The sequence below is a fragment of the Plectropomus leopardus genome, chromosome 20 (genome assembly GCF_008729295.1).
Source record: "Plectropomus leopardus isolate mb chromosome 20, YSFRI_Pleo_2.0, whole genome shotgun sequence".
NCBI lineage: Eukaryota > Metazoa > Chordata > Actinopteri > Perciformes > Serranidae > Plectropomus > Plectropomus leopardus.
In genome coordinates, this window is record NC_056482.1 from 17,373,627 (window position 1) to 17,390,929 (window position 17,303).

The 17,303-nt window shown below is 44.0% G+C and overlaps 1 protein-coding gene across 1 annotated transcript in view; it reads right to left on the reverse strand.

Moving 5' to 3' along the window:
- bcr (BCR activator of RhoGEF and GTPase) overlaps positions 1-16,595 on the reverse strand; it is a 99,952-nt gene extending 83,357 nt beyond the window's left edge. The window contains 2 exon segments of the mRNA XM_042509140.1: positions 14,704-15,300; positions 15,303-16,595. Of these exon segments, the coding sequence (XP_042365074.1) occupies positions 14,704-15,300; positions 15,303-16,314 (1,609 nt within the window). The 5' untranslated portion in view covers positions 16,315-16,595.
- Between the last annotated feature and the right edge of the window lie 708 nt (positions 16,596-17,303).

Below are 17,303 nucleotides of genomic sequence, written 5' to 3' on the forward strand. Positions count from 1 at the left end.
TCCCAGTAAAGTTCCTAGTGTCATTTTTGATGTGCTAATAACATAAGAACTGTAGTTTGAGTCAAATTGCCCATTTGGCTTGCAGCCATCTGAGTCAAAGTATCAACCCAGAGCAAACATTACACGCCTTCAGCATGGCCTTATCTTGCTGTTATTTGCACAAGGTTTCTGTCGAAGACTTACACGTTGCATAACTTTTAGAGAAGTATCCAAAGTAGTTGTTAAGCCGTGTTGAGCCTCTGCATCACTTGAGAGTTATGTAAATTATCTTGAAAAATATGCGTTTTAAGCGCTCCACTGGGGGTGCACAGGTTGAGCAGGAAAACCCAGAGAGCTCTCATATCCATTTTGCCCCTGGGTAGATACGTAGGAGGAGAATCAGGCCGAGGGAGCTGCTCGCTTGGATTCTGATGCCTGTCGGACAAAAACGAGGGCTAACAATGGACTAAAACTGCAAGACAGAAGGAGACAATAGAGCAGCGGAGAGACGGCTTTTAAAAGTCTGACTGGCTGTGAAAAGACCCACGTTTAACGAGGGATTTTTGCAGACGAGTGATTTCCATTCAAGTTCCTGCCTGCTCGGGATCACATTCAGATTCAGATCCAAATCTCAGGTGTTATAATAGAAGACACTCAATATAATCATGATTGTCTGTGAGCTCAGAGGCAACAAATTAAAATGATACCGATAACGCTGGCTGCTGATGCGTCCTATATTTCTGCAGACAAGTGCAGCCTCCCAATGAACTTGAAAATCAGTTGTCAAGGCCAAATTGGGCTTAAAATCAGCCTTTATGTTGTATAGTGTGCTGCAGGCAGAACAGCACTGAGTGAAATAGGCAGGCAGAGAGGGACAGAAATGGTCAGGGGGATAGAGAAAGGGATATTAAGTGACATAAAAGAGATATCACAGAAGGAGGGATGTTACCGAAGGGCATTCAGGGAGGAGATGGAGCGAAGGGAGGGGAGGCAGATCATGACATGAAATCTGATCTTCCCCAGGAGCCTCCAGTTATCCAGTCCCTCTGCAACCAGCAGCTCAACAAACAACACAATAAAAGGAGCTGGAGGAAGCATGATGGGAATGAAACTTGTTCTCACATCTGGTAAAATGTTGCTTTTTTTTCCACAATGTTTTTTTGAGATTTAACAAATGTCTGTTCAGACATAACAGATTCTTCTCTTCCTAAAAATCAATCAGACCACAGCGCAGTCAGTTTTCTTCCACTCATGTGTCTTTCCCCAGTCTGTGCAGCCGTCCTCCAAACAGCATCTACAGCATCTATCCTAAATCTATACGCATCTGTTGTGCCTTCATGTGGAGTCACATTCACTTAAATCGCCCACTGAAGTCATTTTTCACGATTTTGTAAGTCTTGTGAGTCTGTAGTGAGTTGTGTTGTAACATAATTTATACATTTATTCATCTTTTTTCCATCACCCTTTTCTTGTTTCTATAATGACACTATAACGCTAAAAAAACAAACACTAAAAGACATTAGCAGTCATTTAGCTGCAGTGTTTCATGGCTTCAGGCCCAGACACACCAAACTGACATCTGAGAAGAAGGCCGACTGTTGTGTCGCCTCACGTCACCTGTCTCCGTGAAAAAGCTGTGCTTGAACACATTACAAAGACTACAGCCAGCAGCCAGCTAGCATGTACGTTTTGCACCTGCATGAGAGGAAAGTTCTCTCAAAGCTAGCAGGCGGCAGTATTCAACTACTGTACTACGACTGTATTCACATTAGAGTCCTTTGTTTACTTTCCTCATTTCCATTTCTCTTATCGTGCGCTGAGCTAAAGGATTTCATTCACCAATGGGCTCCACCAGGTCAGACGCCGATTCAACATGCTGAAAAAGCCAAAAAAATGTCGACAACAGCCAACAAGGGCCAATGTGTACCAACAGTGCAGAACACAACACAAAATTAGAGCGACAAATGCTCACAGACAGCCCGATGCTGACCGACAGCCGACTGTCGGCTTCGTGTGTCAGGGCCCTTAAACCAGTTGAATGCATGTTCACTTTCTGAGTCTTACAAAAATGTCTTTTTTAAATCACATATGTGCTTCTATGTGCAATCCTATACATCTTGTGTACATCCTGCACACTTTCAACCCAACAACAAGTGTAGAAATGTGATTACTCGTCAGCTGAGGAGTGAAAAAAGATTCACTGTCCCCTCCTAAACTAATGGATCAACTGCAAAAAAAATGAGATCAAATCATTTTTTAAAGTGTGGTTCTTCTTCCCAACTCTCGTTATCCCACTGGCTCCAGTCGACAAACACTCAGCAGACACAAGTAGCCAGCTGCAACGCTGATCGACTGCCAGACACTTCACTCATTTATTTGATAATGTGTTATTTTTATAGCACAGCTACCTCATTCTGCACACTGTCTCTTCCTAACTCATTCACTCACTCACACAGCAGGCTTGCACCCACACACACACACACACACACACACACACACACACACACACACACACACACACACACACCAGTGCGTCTAATAGTCCAGCAGCCTGAAACAAGTGCCATTTATTGAGCAAACCCATCCAGCTGCCCAGTGCTAACACAGTCCAAAAACAAAGAGCTGGAGGGCAGAGAGAGACACACAGAGTTACAGAAAAAGAACGAGAGAGAAAGAAAGCGAGAGAGAGAGAAAGAGAGAGAGAGAGAGAGAGTTGACAGACCAGAGGAGGCAGAAGGCCCAGGGTGTAATAGTTAAGGTGGAGGACAGACTGACTGGCTGTAACAACTTCTTTGTTTCGTTGTGTGTGTCAAAGCTGGGGCTGGTTCCCTTAAATCTGAGTTCCAGGTAGAGTAAAAATAAATACCTGAACTTAATACATTTCAAGATAACAAATGTTTCATTAAATCTTTTGTCTCTTCTTGTTTTTGTATTCTTTTTAGCTGGCAACACATTTTTTTATCTCTGCCTATTCAGACAACAAGTATCAATCTTTGAGTTTTGGTTACTATTGGTTACTCAGTTGCTTACAAATGTTGAAAGCAAAGCAATATGGGATTTGAATGGATTCAGGTTTAAAAAGCAGACTACATAGTGGATCCAGATTTGATTAAATGCCACATAACATAAACCTTGGTCTAAATTACATGTCTGCAGAGGAAAATATTATAAAACCAAATCACCAGAGTAAACGTTGACATGTTGTACATTATTTAAGCTTTACAATTTACATGTAAACAATGCTGGGGCTAATGTGTGCTTATGTTTAGGCACAAGAAACACTTGGTTGGTCAGGAAAAGATCCTATTTTGGTGGCACAATCACTGCTGGAAATGCAGCAACGACATGCTAAAATACAACCGGTGTTGTTTTTGTGGTCTCAAACAGTGTTGTGCAGCTAGGTAGCTGTCTTGCTACCTTTTTATGATTATGAGTTTATATGATTCGTATGAAATGTACAAATGTAACCTATCCCAGGTTTGCATAAATGTACGGTGCCAACATTTCCTTCTGGGCTGAAATGTGTCTGCATCCATGCTTGTGTTGCTGAGTAAGAGACACAGACAGAGTCTGAGAGAGAGTATGTGCGTGCATGGGTCCCGTCTGGCAGAGGGGAAGAGGACAAGGTGTCTCATCTTGTAGCTCTTCATCAAATGCAGCGACAAAAAGCTAATAAGGTCTGAAGCACTTCCTCCCTCCTCTCCGGCCTTTCAGCTCCGCTATGGAGACAACTTCTTTTTTTTTTATGCCCCTTCAGGAGTGCTTTGATGACTCCTGTGCTTCTCTTCTAGCAAAGGTAAAAAAGATGGAGACCCGCATTTGATATCACAAGCTCCCAAGTATTTTAATGAAATGATGTTTTGACTATCGAGGGCTTTGTCTGGTTTTTGTCCTGCATTTGTGCCCAGCCAGAGTTGAATGTAGGAACTACCCACCCAACTTTTCTGTTTTTCTTCTAGAAACCAAGATACACTCAAAAGCTGTACAAATAATTCACATCCACGAAAACGGCTGGACATTATGTGACTTAAATAATAATCATATGGTAAATTGGACTTTTTTCTACATTACAGCTGTACAAAATAGTTCCAAGCTTTGAAGTTTCATTCATAACACTGACATTTGATTTCTAGATCATCATTCAAATGCTATGCAGCTTTCCTTCTTTTCTTTTTTGCATGTCTATTCACTCTGTTTAAACTTAATATTTCTGTACAATTGCAGATAAAGGCCAGGCTACACTAACATTATTAGTATTGTATATTTGTAGAGTCAGATTCCAGCGGTGGCTGTGCAGGATTGTTTCAAACTCGCGTGATCAAACATTTCCAATAACTCCAGAGCGTTGTAAAGTCCGAAAGTCAAAATCTATTAAAATAGCATAGATGTAATCATTTCCAAATTTCACATTTTATGAGCTAACAAAATATGCTGATTCAATACACAGTTGTTGGCATTAAGCCTTTCAAAAGCAACATTCAAAAAACAGTTTGCTTTCCCACTTGCCACACACAAAGGGAGGCACATGCCTGTATTCATTTGTGGTTTAGCACCATAAGTTACGTTTATCCATTAAAGATGAATCACTTAATTGAAATTTAGGATTTTGTTCTGAGATGTTTTTTCTTTTAGGGTAATGATGTCATAAAATATGACAACAGACATTTAAAGCTTCATTCAAAAACCTTTTAGATGTAAAAATGTATAAGAAAAAACGACATTCGGTACAGCCCTGCTCCACACTGTGCCTCATAACCATGCATCTCTACAAGCAGGTGCATGGCGTATCTTCTTATCTGCATCCACGATGCTCTCAATATCAATGATTTCAAGGACGTTAAAGAGGCGAAGGACGGGGAACGCAACATCCTACAGCTTAAACCTCAGAGATCCACAACCCTCACTGCTGACGGTGAGCCGAGGTTAACTCCATTAAAGTCAGCTGAACCTGTTTCTGAAGAATCATGAGCTTTTAACTGTCTGTCCACAAACACTTCAGCTACACAGACTGAACATATGTGTGCCAGTGTAGCTGGACAGACAGACAGAAGAAATACTTCAAGAAATAGCTGGAGGAAAAGAGAGAAAACAAAAAGCCTCTAAGAGAATCAGCCGTGCAGCGCAGGAGAATAGACTCGGCAGTCTGTACTGCTCTGTAACAAGCAGGCCGGCTGCTGACATTTGGCATTGATTGTGTTGTTTTATAGGCATTCGTCAGTTAAACCCCTATTGGACAATTAGAGAGAGAGCCTGCTTGCTCCTGCAGGGGGGGTCGTGACTTTGATCTCTCGCTGCCCCCCCCCCCCCTTTTGCTTAGTGGAAAACCCACAGAATCACAGACGGAAAGGTGATGCACCTCTAATTGGCTCTGAGCAAAAGGAAACTGGAAGCAGCTGTTTGAATTGAGTGCTGATGGAGAGAATGAAGAGGAAATGGAAAAAAGGTAGGATGAGATGGAGAGAAGAGGATATGATAAAGCGGAAGAGAAGAGATTTAGGCAAGAAATGAGGTGGAAAATAGGAGAGAGTGCCTCATTACATTAAAGAAAAGCTCCGTTTGATACATTTTCATTTTCTTAAAGCCAGGAATATCCACACACTGTATTGCTGCAGTCAAATCACACATTTTCATAATTCAGTGTAGAAGCATCACCACTGTGCAACATTTTTATATTAGGAATCTATAATTTCTGTATAAGTGTTATTCATACACGCCAGCCGTGGTGTGTGAGTGATGATAATTCCATCTGTAGTAAATAGGACATGATGCATTAGTGGTGTAATGAGTGCAGCGCGGTGTGAGCTGTGTTGTATGAGGAGAAATGGTTAATCTGATTGTTGGCCAGTTTCTAATTCCCAGACTAAAGAGTGGAGATTAAGGCTTACATGTTTACATGACTAGACAGGTTTCTGTTGCCCTTTAATCCAGAGGAGAGATTCATTAGGTTTTCAGTTGTACACGTGTGTCAAGTTTGCAATATGTACTCCTCGCACATTTTGTATACGCTTGCATCTTCAGGTGCCTTTTTTGCGCATTCCTGCAGTATTGTTATTTTTCACCCAACTCCAGGGCTCAGATGGACATCTGTCAACAGACGTGCTTTGTTAAAGTTTGCAGTCGTACATCAGCAATATGTACTATATTTTATGTTTTATAGTGTTTTATATTTTTATTGTGGTGTTAAAAGAGCACTCCAGCTATTTAGAACTGCACTTCCACAAAGTTGGAGGACTCACAAGAGACAGATTAAGAAAAGAGAAGCACAGATAAACTGGGCATACACTGCAATTTGAGCCCATTTAAAAAAAATGTTGTAGTTTTATTTAAACTCCCACTGTATATGGAAATTGTCTGCAATGTAAAGCCAAAGCTTTAGATTATTGTGCTCACACTGTAAAAGCCACGACCTTAATGCGGGAAGGTAGAATTTTGCTTGCTATCAGAGGTACGATTCACAATAATGTAGAAACAGATGTCCCAAAAAGACTTAAGTAAATTTCTGCAAAACTAGGTTGGTTCAAGTTTTGATTACCTCTCACACAGTCTCCCCCTTTTTCTCCTTCCCTCTCTAAAACAAACACACACACACACACACACATACACACACACACACACACACACATAGACACACACACACACACACACACACACACACACAGACACGCACACACACACACACAATACAAGAAATGGCCAGAAAACTGAAGTGAGTCTTATATAATTATCCTATTATAAATATATATTTAAAAAAATTTAGACCAAGAAAAAAAACCAAATAAACATATATTTTTACAAATAAACATATATTTTTAATAGTTACCTTTTTTGTTTCCTATTATCAGTAAACTTTCTGGGGTTTTTTTTCTTGGTCATTTCTTGTGAACTTGCTCATTGCCTTCTTTGCAAGCTTTTAAAAGAAATCAAGCCAATGTGCCTCGGTTTCAAAGGGTTAGTGTCAGACAGTGAATGCCTACAGGATTCCTAATCCGTATTATTACTCTCTTTTAAGCCAGACGTCATTGAGAAAAACAGTGAAAACTTTACTTCGCTGAACTATTTACTTTGTTTACATTGTGTGACTTTGGTGTTTAAAAGGGTCCATGTCCATGTCTTTAAACCCACAGCCACAGCTTGTAACAAAAAACAAGTGACATCAGTAAGTTTGTCAGTCTCGTCAGAGTTTCTCCAGAACCACAACTGTTTTCATAGTTTCCCTGTGACGAGCAAATTGACTCTGACATGTAAAATAGGTGAAATGCTCCTTAAATGTCTACACTCAAGCACTGGTAATCCCGACAAATTCTCTGTGAGGGCCTTTCGGGTCATGATGATATTAATCTTCATGGACGCCACGTTGCCTTGTGGTCTTAACCAGAGACCATAAACTAGGCCTTTCTTTCCATCCCACTCCCCCCAACCTTAACCCGGTCCCTGAGAGAGCTGCTGTGATTAACGGTCCGTGCAGCTCAAATAGGATACACATAGAAAACCTGAACACACACACACACACACACACACACCAGCAAGCACTCACACTACAAGGCCTGCGGTGAGTGGTTAGCACTAACTAGCATAGCTCCCCTGCACTGTGGCCAATCCGGATGACAAGCTCAGTGACTGCGACGACGCGAGCCGTGCTACAGAGAGCCAAGATGGCCGGTGTTCAAAAGAGCAAGCAGCTTCACATGGGGAGAAAAGAGTCACCAGAATTTATGGAAGGGATTTTCCAAGTTTTTTGTTTTTTTTTTAAAAGAACTGTCGGTCACCAGAGGAACGATTGTGGCGGGATGCTTGGCACAGGAAGTATACAAGCACACACAAAAAAAGGAGAAGAAATAAACAGAAGCAGAGAAGAGTCATTACTCTTCAGAGAGTTTGTGTTTATGTGTGTTTGTATTTGCCTGTCTGTCTGCAGGGTCCAGTTATGATCATCTGCTGCATCATCCAAAGGTTAGTTTGAATGCCCGAAAAACCTCCCCAGTCCTCAAATTAATGGAGAGTGGACACACAAACACATCCTAAAAAAATGTTTCCACTCATGTCAAACATACATGAATAGAGGACTGCGTTTGGACCTGGTGGCTCCAGACACACAAACCAAGCCAGGCAGTTTGACTCTCGCTGGGTTGCTGCTGGAGCGGCTCCACCCTCCTGCCCACTGCCAGCTGAGTAATGCCACGGCGGCCTCAGTGCCAGGCTGGACTTCTACGGGATTCAACACAACCACACGTGACTGCTGTGTACACAGAATACTGTTTGAAAAATATGTTTCTATTTGATCACTTGAAGTTGTATTTTATGTTTTTTTATCATTACATTGAAAAGTCCTGTTGCAGCAGTGGTGTAATGTAACTAAGTAATAATACTTTTTTAGAGTATTTAAGTATCAGTACTTGAGTTTTTTTTCTGTCAACTTTCACTTTTACTTTACTATATTTCCTACATCACTACATTTCCCAGCAGCATTTTAGGTACTTACAACAAAATAGAGAGGGAACTGAGGAAGGGAGGAGGAGACGGTTGGACAAATGAAGGAATGGGAGGGAAGGAAAAAATGGATTTGGTTTTTCAAACCTTTTAAGTTGTAAAATAGGCCTTGTTTTTCTACAGTGCATTTATTATAATAAAATTACCCTTGATACCTAAGTACAGTAAATATCAGATACTTTACTCAAGTAATATTCTAATAGGTGACTTTGACGTCTACTAGTTTTTCTGCTAAGATATCTGTACTTTTACTCAAGTAAGGCTTTCAACTACTTCATCAACCACTGGTTGCTGGGAGCATGACGCAAAAAATACTTCACACAAATCTTGCATGAGTTCAAGGGCTTTTTGCTTTTTTCTCTCAGAGAGAAAGTTTTGTTCCTTCATAACTGATCCCAGCAAAGGGGAACAAAGGGGCTGTTTTGTGGCGGTATAATTGGTCCGAGCAGGTTGCACCACCCCAATGAAAGGCTGAGCTGAGCACCCAGCTGGCAAGAAAGGCAGATCCGCTCCCCCCCCCCCTTTCCTCCACCTCCACCTCTTCCTCTCATCCTCCCATGCTTCTCTCCTCTCCTTTCCACCACTCAGGGCCCGACTGCGAGCCCGCAGCTCCTGTGTGCCGGGCCGGCTGAGGTAACTGCAGGCTTTCACTGCCAAGCTCGCTCAACAAGCACGCACTGAACGAGCCTAAAGAGTTACAGTCTCTCCCTCCTCCCCCGCCACAGTGTGAAAAGGGGGTCACTGTGCTGCGCCGGACTACTGTAAAGCATGTGGGTTTGGCCGGAGGTACCACTGACAAAATCCCTCTCAGTGTCTCGTGAGCCGTCTCTTCCCATCGTTCCTTTTCATCTTCTATGCCCCCACCCCCCGTCTGCACATGCATGGAAATACACGCTGAATCACATGCTGCAGCTGCACATATGCACACGCAAAGGCTCAGAGAGAAAGACGCATGCACAGCCTCAGATCATGTCCACTGATCATCAGCTTGCAGCTGAGAAAAATGCTCAACTCTGACCTCCTAAGAAGTAAGCATGAGTTTATGTTTTACAGCATAAGTTTAAAGGTGTAGTCAGCAACTCTAATCCGATACACTTTTTGAAAAGTCCTGTTACCAAAGTTAGAACAAGCAGTAACATGATAACATCCGCCGTTGCTCGAATTGCACCTCATCTGTGACGCCTCACAAAAGGAGATAACGGCACACGCTCTGACGTTACAAGCCAAGACTCACTTTTCCTGTGCACACGTCAACAACAAGTTAATGAAGATCTTCACCATGGACTGAGTCTTAAAAAAGGTTTCTGTTTGCTGACCTAAAACACTGGTCTTTGCTTTAAAAACATACTACAAAAATACCCTTGACAATGTGGACTAGACCTTAATCTGTTATGTCATTATGATATCATCAAAATGTTATTAGCTTAACTTTTTCTTTTGTTTTTCCATTAAACTGCATTTTATCAAGCGTCAAGTGAGATGTGTCAGCTGTATTACAAGTTATCTTCACTCTAACCAGGTCCTGTTTTAGTAAGATAACTCTTTTCCTCCTCCTTTTGCTCTACAATTTCACATTTATTATAGATTTAAATGTCCATAAAAATGCTTCCCACAGTAGCTTCTCTCTTACTGTGCTATTCAAAGGGTCAATTCACCCAAATTACAACTTTTTTCCATAAACTCTTATGGTAGTTCTCCATCCAGATAGTTTCGGGGGTTGTAAAATGAAGTGATAAATAACCCTGAGACCAAAGAGGTTAGAGAAAAAGAGCAGGAGGTTGTGCCTGCTGAAAAATACAGCCGCTGACCGGACCCAGCTGAGGGAGGTTGTGGACAATACACCCATTGAAGCTTTCTCAGGTTGGTCCTTCTTTGGCATCCCCGTCTACAGAGACACAAACCCACAGGTATTCCCTGGCTTACGGGCAGATTTCCCTTCAAATGAATCAATGGAAACAGCGTAACGGAGAAACATGCCATTTTTGGTTTCCACCCATTTCATTACAGAAGGTAGTGAAAGCTCCCTTTCTTCAATGAGCTGACCTCACAGGAACTTTCCGCAGGTAATTCGTGTGGGGTTTGGATCTCATGTCAATAACTGTGATATTTCGCCCACCTTTAACTGCAGTCCTGTGTGGGGGAAATATTTGGATTGCAAATTCCTGTTCTTCGTTTAATGAGAATTTTCTCACAGAGGCAGGAAGAGATCATTTTTAAAAAATTGCGTCATGGCAACATTAAAGAGACTTGTCACTCATCTAACTAGGCATGAATGCTTGACGAAACATTGCAGCGTTCATGTTTGTTCAGTTAAGTTCAAAAATGAGACGTTGGCAGCTGAAGATTGTGCCTCCAAACATGTTTTGCTATTTTTTTCATGAGCCTGGCTTTACCTTGCCAAGCGTCTCTGCTTTCCCGCTGAATGACACTCGAGGGAGATATCTCTATTTTAATCTTTCACTCATTTGTCACAAAGACCTGCTCGCCTCTGCTCAGCATGTCAACTTTTCATCGTGAAACCTTCTCGCAACATTAAATAAACAAAACACACCATGAGGCAATTATTACTGTTGTTGGCATGCAGAGAAGAGAACCAGCCACTATAGATCAGAACAGCTCTTGCTGATTCTGGACCAGAGAGAGACATTAGCCTCTTTACACGACCTGTTCATGATGGGAATATCATGCTATTATGCCGCCTGGCCGTTCAATACATAACAGGTACAGACTTGTCTCCCCATAAAGGGCCTGTGTCCACATCGCCTTTTTTTTCTCATCACTGGCAGCTTTTTTCAGTTGTGTCCTATGAGGAGCCGGTGTCTAACTGCGCTGCGCACAGCGTCTTTTTTCAGAGTGCTCTGCCTTTTTTGTGTGGCCACTCCAAGCGCTTCGAGTTGAAAATATTTTCAGAGAAGAACAGCGGCCGTAAATGTCCGCAAATTGGGAAAACAATGAGATTCAGGAGCTCCTTACCCTCTGAGCAGGGGACGAGAGCAGCCACCATGTTATGTCATTGTTATTGTTTAGAAAATGCTGCCAACGCATACGTCAGATGAGAGGCCAACGTTGTTGTCTTAAACATCATGCCCGTCACACCTCTTTTGGTTCCACAATGCCGGCATGCTCTCTAAAATCACACACTGGAGCTATACTGCTGTCATTCGATTCTGTGTAAACACGTGAAGGAGGCATGAATAAGGGAGTGGCGACACTATTGTGTGATCTTTGCGTAAAAAAGGCTATTGGCGTCTTCAGACTCAGGTCAACCACTGGCAGGGAACATCCTTCCTCCACCTGAACGCTATCTCAAGCTGGAACAACACATGCATGCACACCTATTGCTGAAGGCAAAGCAGCCTCAAGTTTTAAGAGTAAACATCAAAGCATGTGTGTGTCTTTGTGTGTGAGCCATGTGCATTTCTGTTACGCAACGGGAGAGTTCTTCCCATCTGTGCCTCTCTGCAGCCCCCGCATCCCTGACCAATGAAGCGAGAAACGACAGCTCTGCCTTGCACTCTGCCTCCCTCAGTCTCTCTCAAAACACCGTCCCACTCCTCATTATTATCATCAGCCGCACACCAAAAACACACTTCTCTTACTATCACCTCTCTGCTCTGATTAACAGAAACTACACGCTGCCAGGGCCCCAAAATGATGCAATATTCATCATTATCACCACCTTCTCTGTCAGCATCATGCCTGTCTGACCTCAGCTTAAACCCCAACTAGAAAACAAAACCGCCCTGCAGGGTGTCTAACCAACATTTTTACTTCTTATGGTCAAATTCCAGATTATCCCACTAAATGCACTGCTGTCTGTAACACACACCCCCATCTCTGTCCCTGCTCTTCCGGCTCGCCTAACTCCCCACAGGGCTCACTGTTGTGGAAAAGATGTTAAAACAAAGAGAGCAGACAACGCAGCGATAATCCTAAACATAGCAGCTGGGGAATTAGCTAGCCATTTGCTGCTATCTGCTAACTGTGCACAATCTTAATTGCCATTAGAGTTATGAATGTTAGCTTAATTGTTGCTGGTGTTTGCATGTTACTTGTCATAAGGGAGGAGTTAAAAAGGGAAGATGTCTTTCACTTTCGCTGCAAATATGTCTGAGGTGGTTTTGGATGCGATGCTGTAGTTTGATGGTCGCATCCTGTCTGGAAAAACATTTTAGTTGATTCCACCAGGGCCACTGTGTCAGTGGTTCAGTTCAAATGGATGAATTATAGATGCTCAGAAACCCGTTCTCTGTTCAGGATATTTAGGCGATGAGCAGCATTGGGTTTCAGAGTAATGCTACCTAGAATGATGACAGTAACATCTTTGGTCCTGAAGCACATATAACAACAGCAGAAGATTAATAATATGAAGGCTTTACATCATATAAAGGTCCAGAGTGTAGGGTTTAGGAGGCAAAGATGAAATATAATATTTAAAAAAAAATGTTGTCTTTAGTATATAATAAACTGACAGCAACAGCAACAGCCAAAAGAAAATTGGGGATGCAGCTTTTGTCAATTGCACCCAGAAGTTTTGGGGGTTTTTTTAAGAAAAAAACTTATAACGTCAGCCTTTAATTAGCTCTGACTTTCCTCATACAGTCATCATTCATTGTATAAAAGGTGCTATAAAAATCACGTTCATTCTCATTATTCTCATTATTCTCTTCAAGTTTTCTAATTGCCCCCATCTTATAGTTTTTTCTCTCTCTGTTTCTCTTTCATTTACTATCTGACTGCTTCTTCCCCCTCTTCCCAGTTCAACCCTGGCACTGGAGCGGGTGTGCGATGCCTGCACCCTGCTGCCAGTCTGGTCCAGCAGGGCATCATTCCCAAATCTGTTACAGTACAGTGGGCATTACGACACTACTCATTCAACAGCAGAAAACAAGAGAGACAACAGACGCAACGTGCACAACTGCAAGCTTACAGCACCTCAGTAAACAACACTCAGTGACTAAAAATGATGTCAAATATTTGAACTACCCAAGCAATGTTTGGTTTCACTTCTTGTGAGCTGGTACCTCTGCAGTGGAAACTTTACTGAGGAATTACAGCAAACTAAGCCCTCCTGATGTGCTTCTTTGAGCAACAACTGCTGTTGGGCTATCTGCTACAGCAGGAAAGCTCAACCTGCATTGTTTGGGTGCCACTTTTGTAAAATGACAGGAGGCCCGGGGCCAATCACAGCAGCACCATGCATAGCTCGAGGATGTTAGGACATTGCTAGGACATTAGGACATTTCTTGGATTTTAGGATGTTTCTAGGCTTTTAGGACATTTGTAGGATTTTACAACACTTCTAGGATTTCAGGACATTCGTAGGATTTTAGGACACTTCTAGGATTTTAGGACATTTCTAAGATTTAAGGCCATTTCTATGATTTTTTAACACTTCTAGGATTTTTGGATGTTTCTAGGATTTTTGGGTGTTTCTAGGATTTTTGCTGAGTTTCTTGGATTTTACGACATTTGTAAGATTTTAGGACATTTCAGACTAGGACCTCTAATGGGGGTGCAGGCGATCCTCCACTGACTCATTTTTTGATAAACGCTCTATTTTGATGCTGTTTTTTGCACTCTGGTACCTTACGTATACTCTAAAATGTGAATTAGAAAATGGTTTAAGGGCCACCTGGCACCGTATCAGGTACTTTGGCTCAAAGGCTGCAATTAGTAGTTATTGCATTTTATGTGCAGTGGATTTCTTTTGTGCTAAAAGCTGGTGAAGAGTTTCAGCTTGAGGTTTAGGGAACAGTCTCCTACTCTGTTAAGGCTGAGAGAGAGACAGACAGGCAGACACACAGGTAGACAGACACCTGTGATTGGAATTCCATACTCCGAGCCGCAGGAGTCGTCTGAGAAAGGCTAGACCTGCAGTTTCAACCCAGACTGACCGCATTTATTGTTCACCCACCCGCCTGACATTCCAGGAATAAGCAGAGGTGGATCTTTCATCTCTCTCCCACGCGGGGCCGTCCGAAGAACACTTGGCGTGCACACACACAAGCACGCACATGCTATCAATCACATCAACGTTTGGCTGCATTGTGGTTTTTTAAGAGGAAAGATGTGAAGAAGAGGCTAAAAATGCAAAAGAACAGATGCCAACACATGACTAAAATTACACTCATTCACTCTTTCATTCATTTTACCTCCCACACACACAGCCAGCCACAGTACTTCTGCATATGCTCCCCACTACCACAAAAATCAGAGACAGCAGCTTCCACTCACCTAAGTGGTCTCCATGGTAACTGTTATCATGGGATGTTCTACCATGGGGCACGAGGTCATGATGAGCAGCAGGTGGCCAGATTTGACCGGTCTTGCGAACGCTCACAATAGTGGCCTCGGACATGACCACATGGCCTCCCTGCTGCCGGTGGTGGTGACGCTTCTGGGACTGCGGTGTCGGGGGGCTGCTGCTGTCAAACGAGTGCTGGGAGTTCTGGGAGTTTTGGGATGGTGAGCGGCTCTTCTCTCTAAAAGGTCGGCGGAAGGCCGTGGTGGGGCTGGGTGAGACATGGCTGGACTGACCTGAGGAGAAGTCTTCCTCGCTGGACGTCAGGTTCTCGTTGGAGCTGCAGTCCGGTGTGTAGCCACCACCTCCACCGACATCCTCAAAGCTTCCCGGGGAGTAGGAGCGACGAGGCCAGGTCAGGAGGTGGTCATCGCCTCCTCCAACGTCTCTCATTGTGACTCCACTACTTCCACTTCCACCGCCACTTCTGCCATCTCCACCACCACCTTCGCCCATCATAACCCCACCGACATAGACACTTGAGTACGCCTGGAACTCGGAGGGCTGCCAAGGTGGTGGTGGAGATGGCAGAAGTGGCGGTGGAAGTGGAAGTAGTGGTTGGGTTCTCCATCTTCATATTCGGCATCGTAGCCACAGGTGCTCTCTGTGGATCGTCCTCTGTACACTGGCCTGGCGCGGAGCTCCCCTGCCACCGTTGCAAGGTTACCTGGGAGTGAGTGAAGAGATCTCTTTCGCTCCATCTGCATGGCCTGGCTGCCCAGGGAGCTGATCTTGTCGGAGACTTCACGATCGTTGACCCTGATCAGACCCCTCTCATGGTGGAACTCCATGTTCGAGTAGAAAGGTGGCGGAGGTGGCGGCAGCTGCTTCTCTTGGCCTTTCGCTACATCCCCCGCAGAGTGCGAGTTGGCCCGTTTGATCCTTTCAAAGTTGGACCTCAGAGCTGCAACACCAAGTCCCATCCCGAGCTTATCCTTGGGGTCAGAGGGCAGTTCCTTTTCAGGGGGTGGCACATTGAGTCTACGTGGGGACACGGAGATGCCGCCTCTTTGCTTGGATGGCGAGAGACCATCAAGATTGTCACAGGATGTCGACTCAGCCTGCTGGGGTACCTCGAAGGCTGACTCCAGGCCGTCTCCATGGGAGGCCGACTTCCTTGCTGGTGGAGGCCTGGGTTTGGACCTTCCAGCTCCATCTCCAAGCGGCTGATAGCGACTCCTGTCCATACTACCACCACCACCATACCCTGAAACTCCAACTCCACCAGTCTCCTGCATGTGCGGCTGCTGGGACTGGCACTCCGCGCCTTGTGTGGCTGCAGGGTCCATGCCTTCACTCAGCGGTGTCTTCCTGAAGCCCCACCGCTGCTTGTCATAGCTCTTTCTCTCTTTAGCCAGGAGGGTCTGCAGGTAGATCATGCGGAAGCGCTCCTTGTTCACCTCCTGCTCCAGGCGCCTGATGGACGCTTTGCACTTCTCCAGCTCCTGCTCAATGCCCCCAACGGACCGCAGCTCCATCTTTGGGGGTTCAGACTCCGGGAACTGCGCTTTCCATGCCTCGATGAATCCCACCGGCTCCACCATGTTGTGCGTAATTTATTTCTATGTTCACACACACTGGGTGGAAGAAACCAAGGGTGCACCGTTTGTCCTTTTTTTCGCCACAGAGTCCTTTTCCACAACAATGGCCACTTACAGGTAGAAAGCAGTATTTAAAACAGGCCTTTAGGTAACACACAGAAACACACAGTCTAATTGCTGACACTTGTCGTGCGCTGCGCAACAATACATCCCATTCTGAACAAGAGAAACCGGCTGCACAGCCAGAGGAGTCGCTGGGAATGTGCGAGGCATAAAAAATAATAAAAATCTGCAGTTTTCCTCATGCATTATTCCAGAAAAGGACACTTTCAGGAGATTTTTTTTAAATCTCAGCCTCGACACAATGACAGCATCTGTCTTCGCGCGGTGACACGAGGATCCAGGGAGAAAGAAAAAAAAAGACGAGTTTTAATCCACCTTGGTTTACTCACTCTCTGTGTCTACTATTGTCCGTGAAAGCAGGTCCGTTCACTCTTTCCCATTCATATGACAGTAATCCCAGGTGCTGCTGCTCCACACCGAGCGCCTTTGTACCAGCAGCGCTGAAGGAGAAAGGATAAAAAGCGCAAAACACAAGCGACGACAACATCTGAGTTTCTCACAGCACGCGGGGCGTTAAGCGGTGAGGTCCGGTGTGAGTAAAATAACTGCATCGTTATCCCATTTTTCTCCACGGTACCGGTGTGGTATTGTTGTTTTTTCCTTCTTTTTTTGTAGGTTTCTCCCGTTTCTTCGGCCGTGATGGTGCCGCCGCTGTGTGCGCTCCCATCTCAGGCCAGCAGCACTGGAGGGCTGCAGGAGTGGGAGGGACCACAGTGACAGTGAGTCTGCTGGTTAAAGAGACAGAGCAGGGATGCAGTCACCACCTCTACTCATTATTAATCCAGAGTTCTTCTTTAGATTTGTAATTTAACAGTTCAAATTTATTTTTATATTTAAAGATTAAAGGGGATATTTTGCATGAGCAGCCT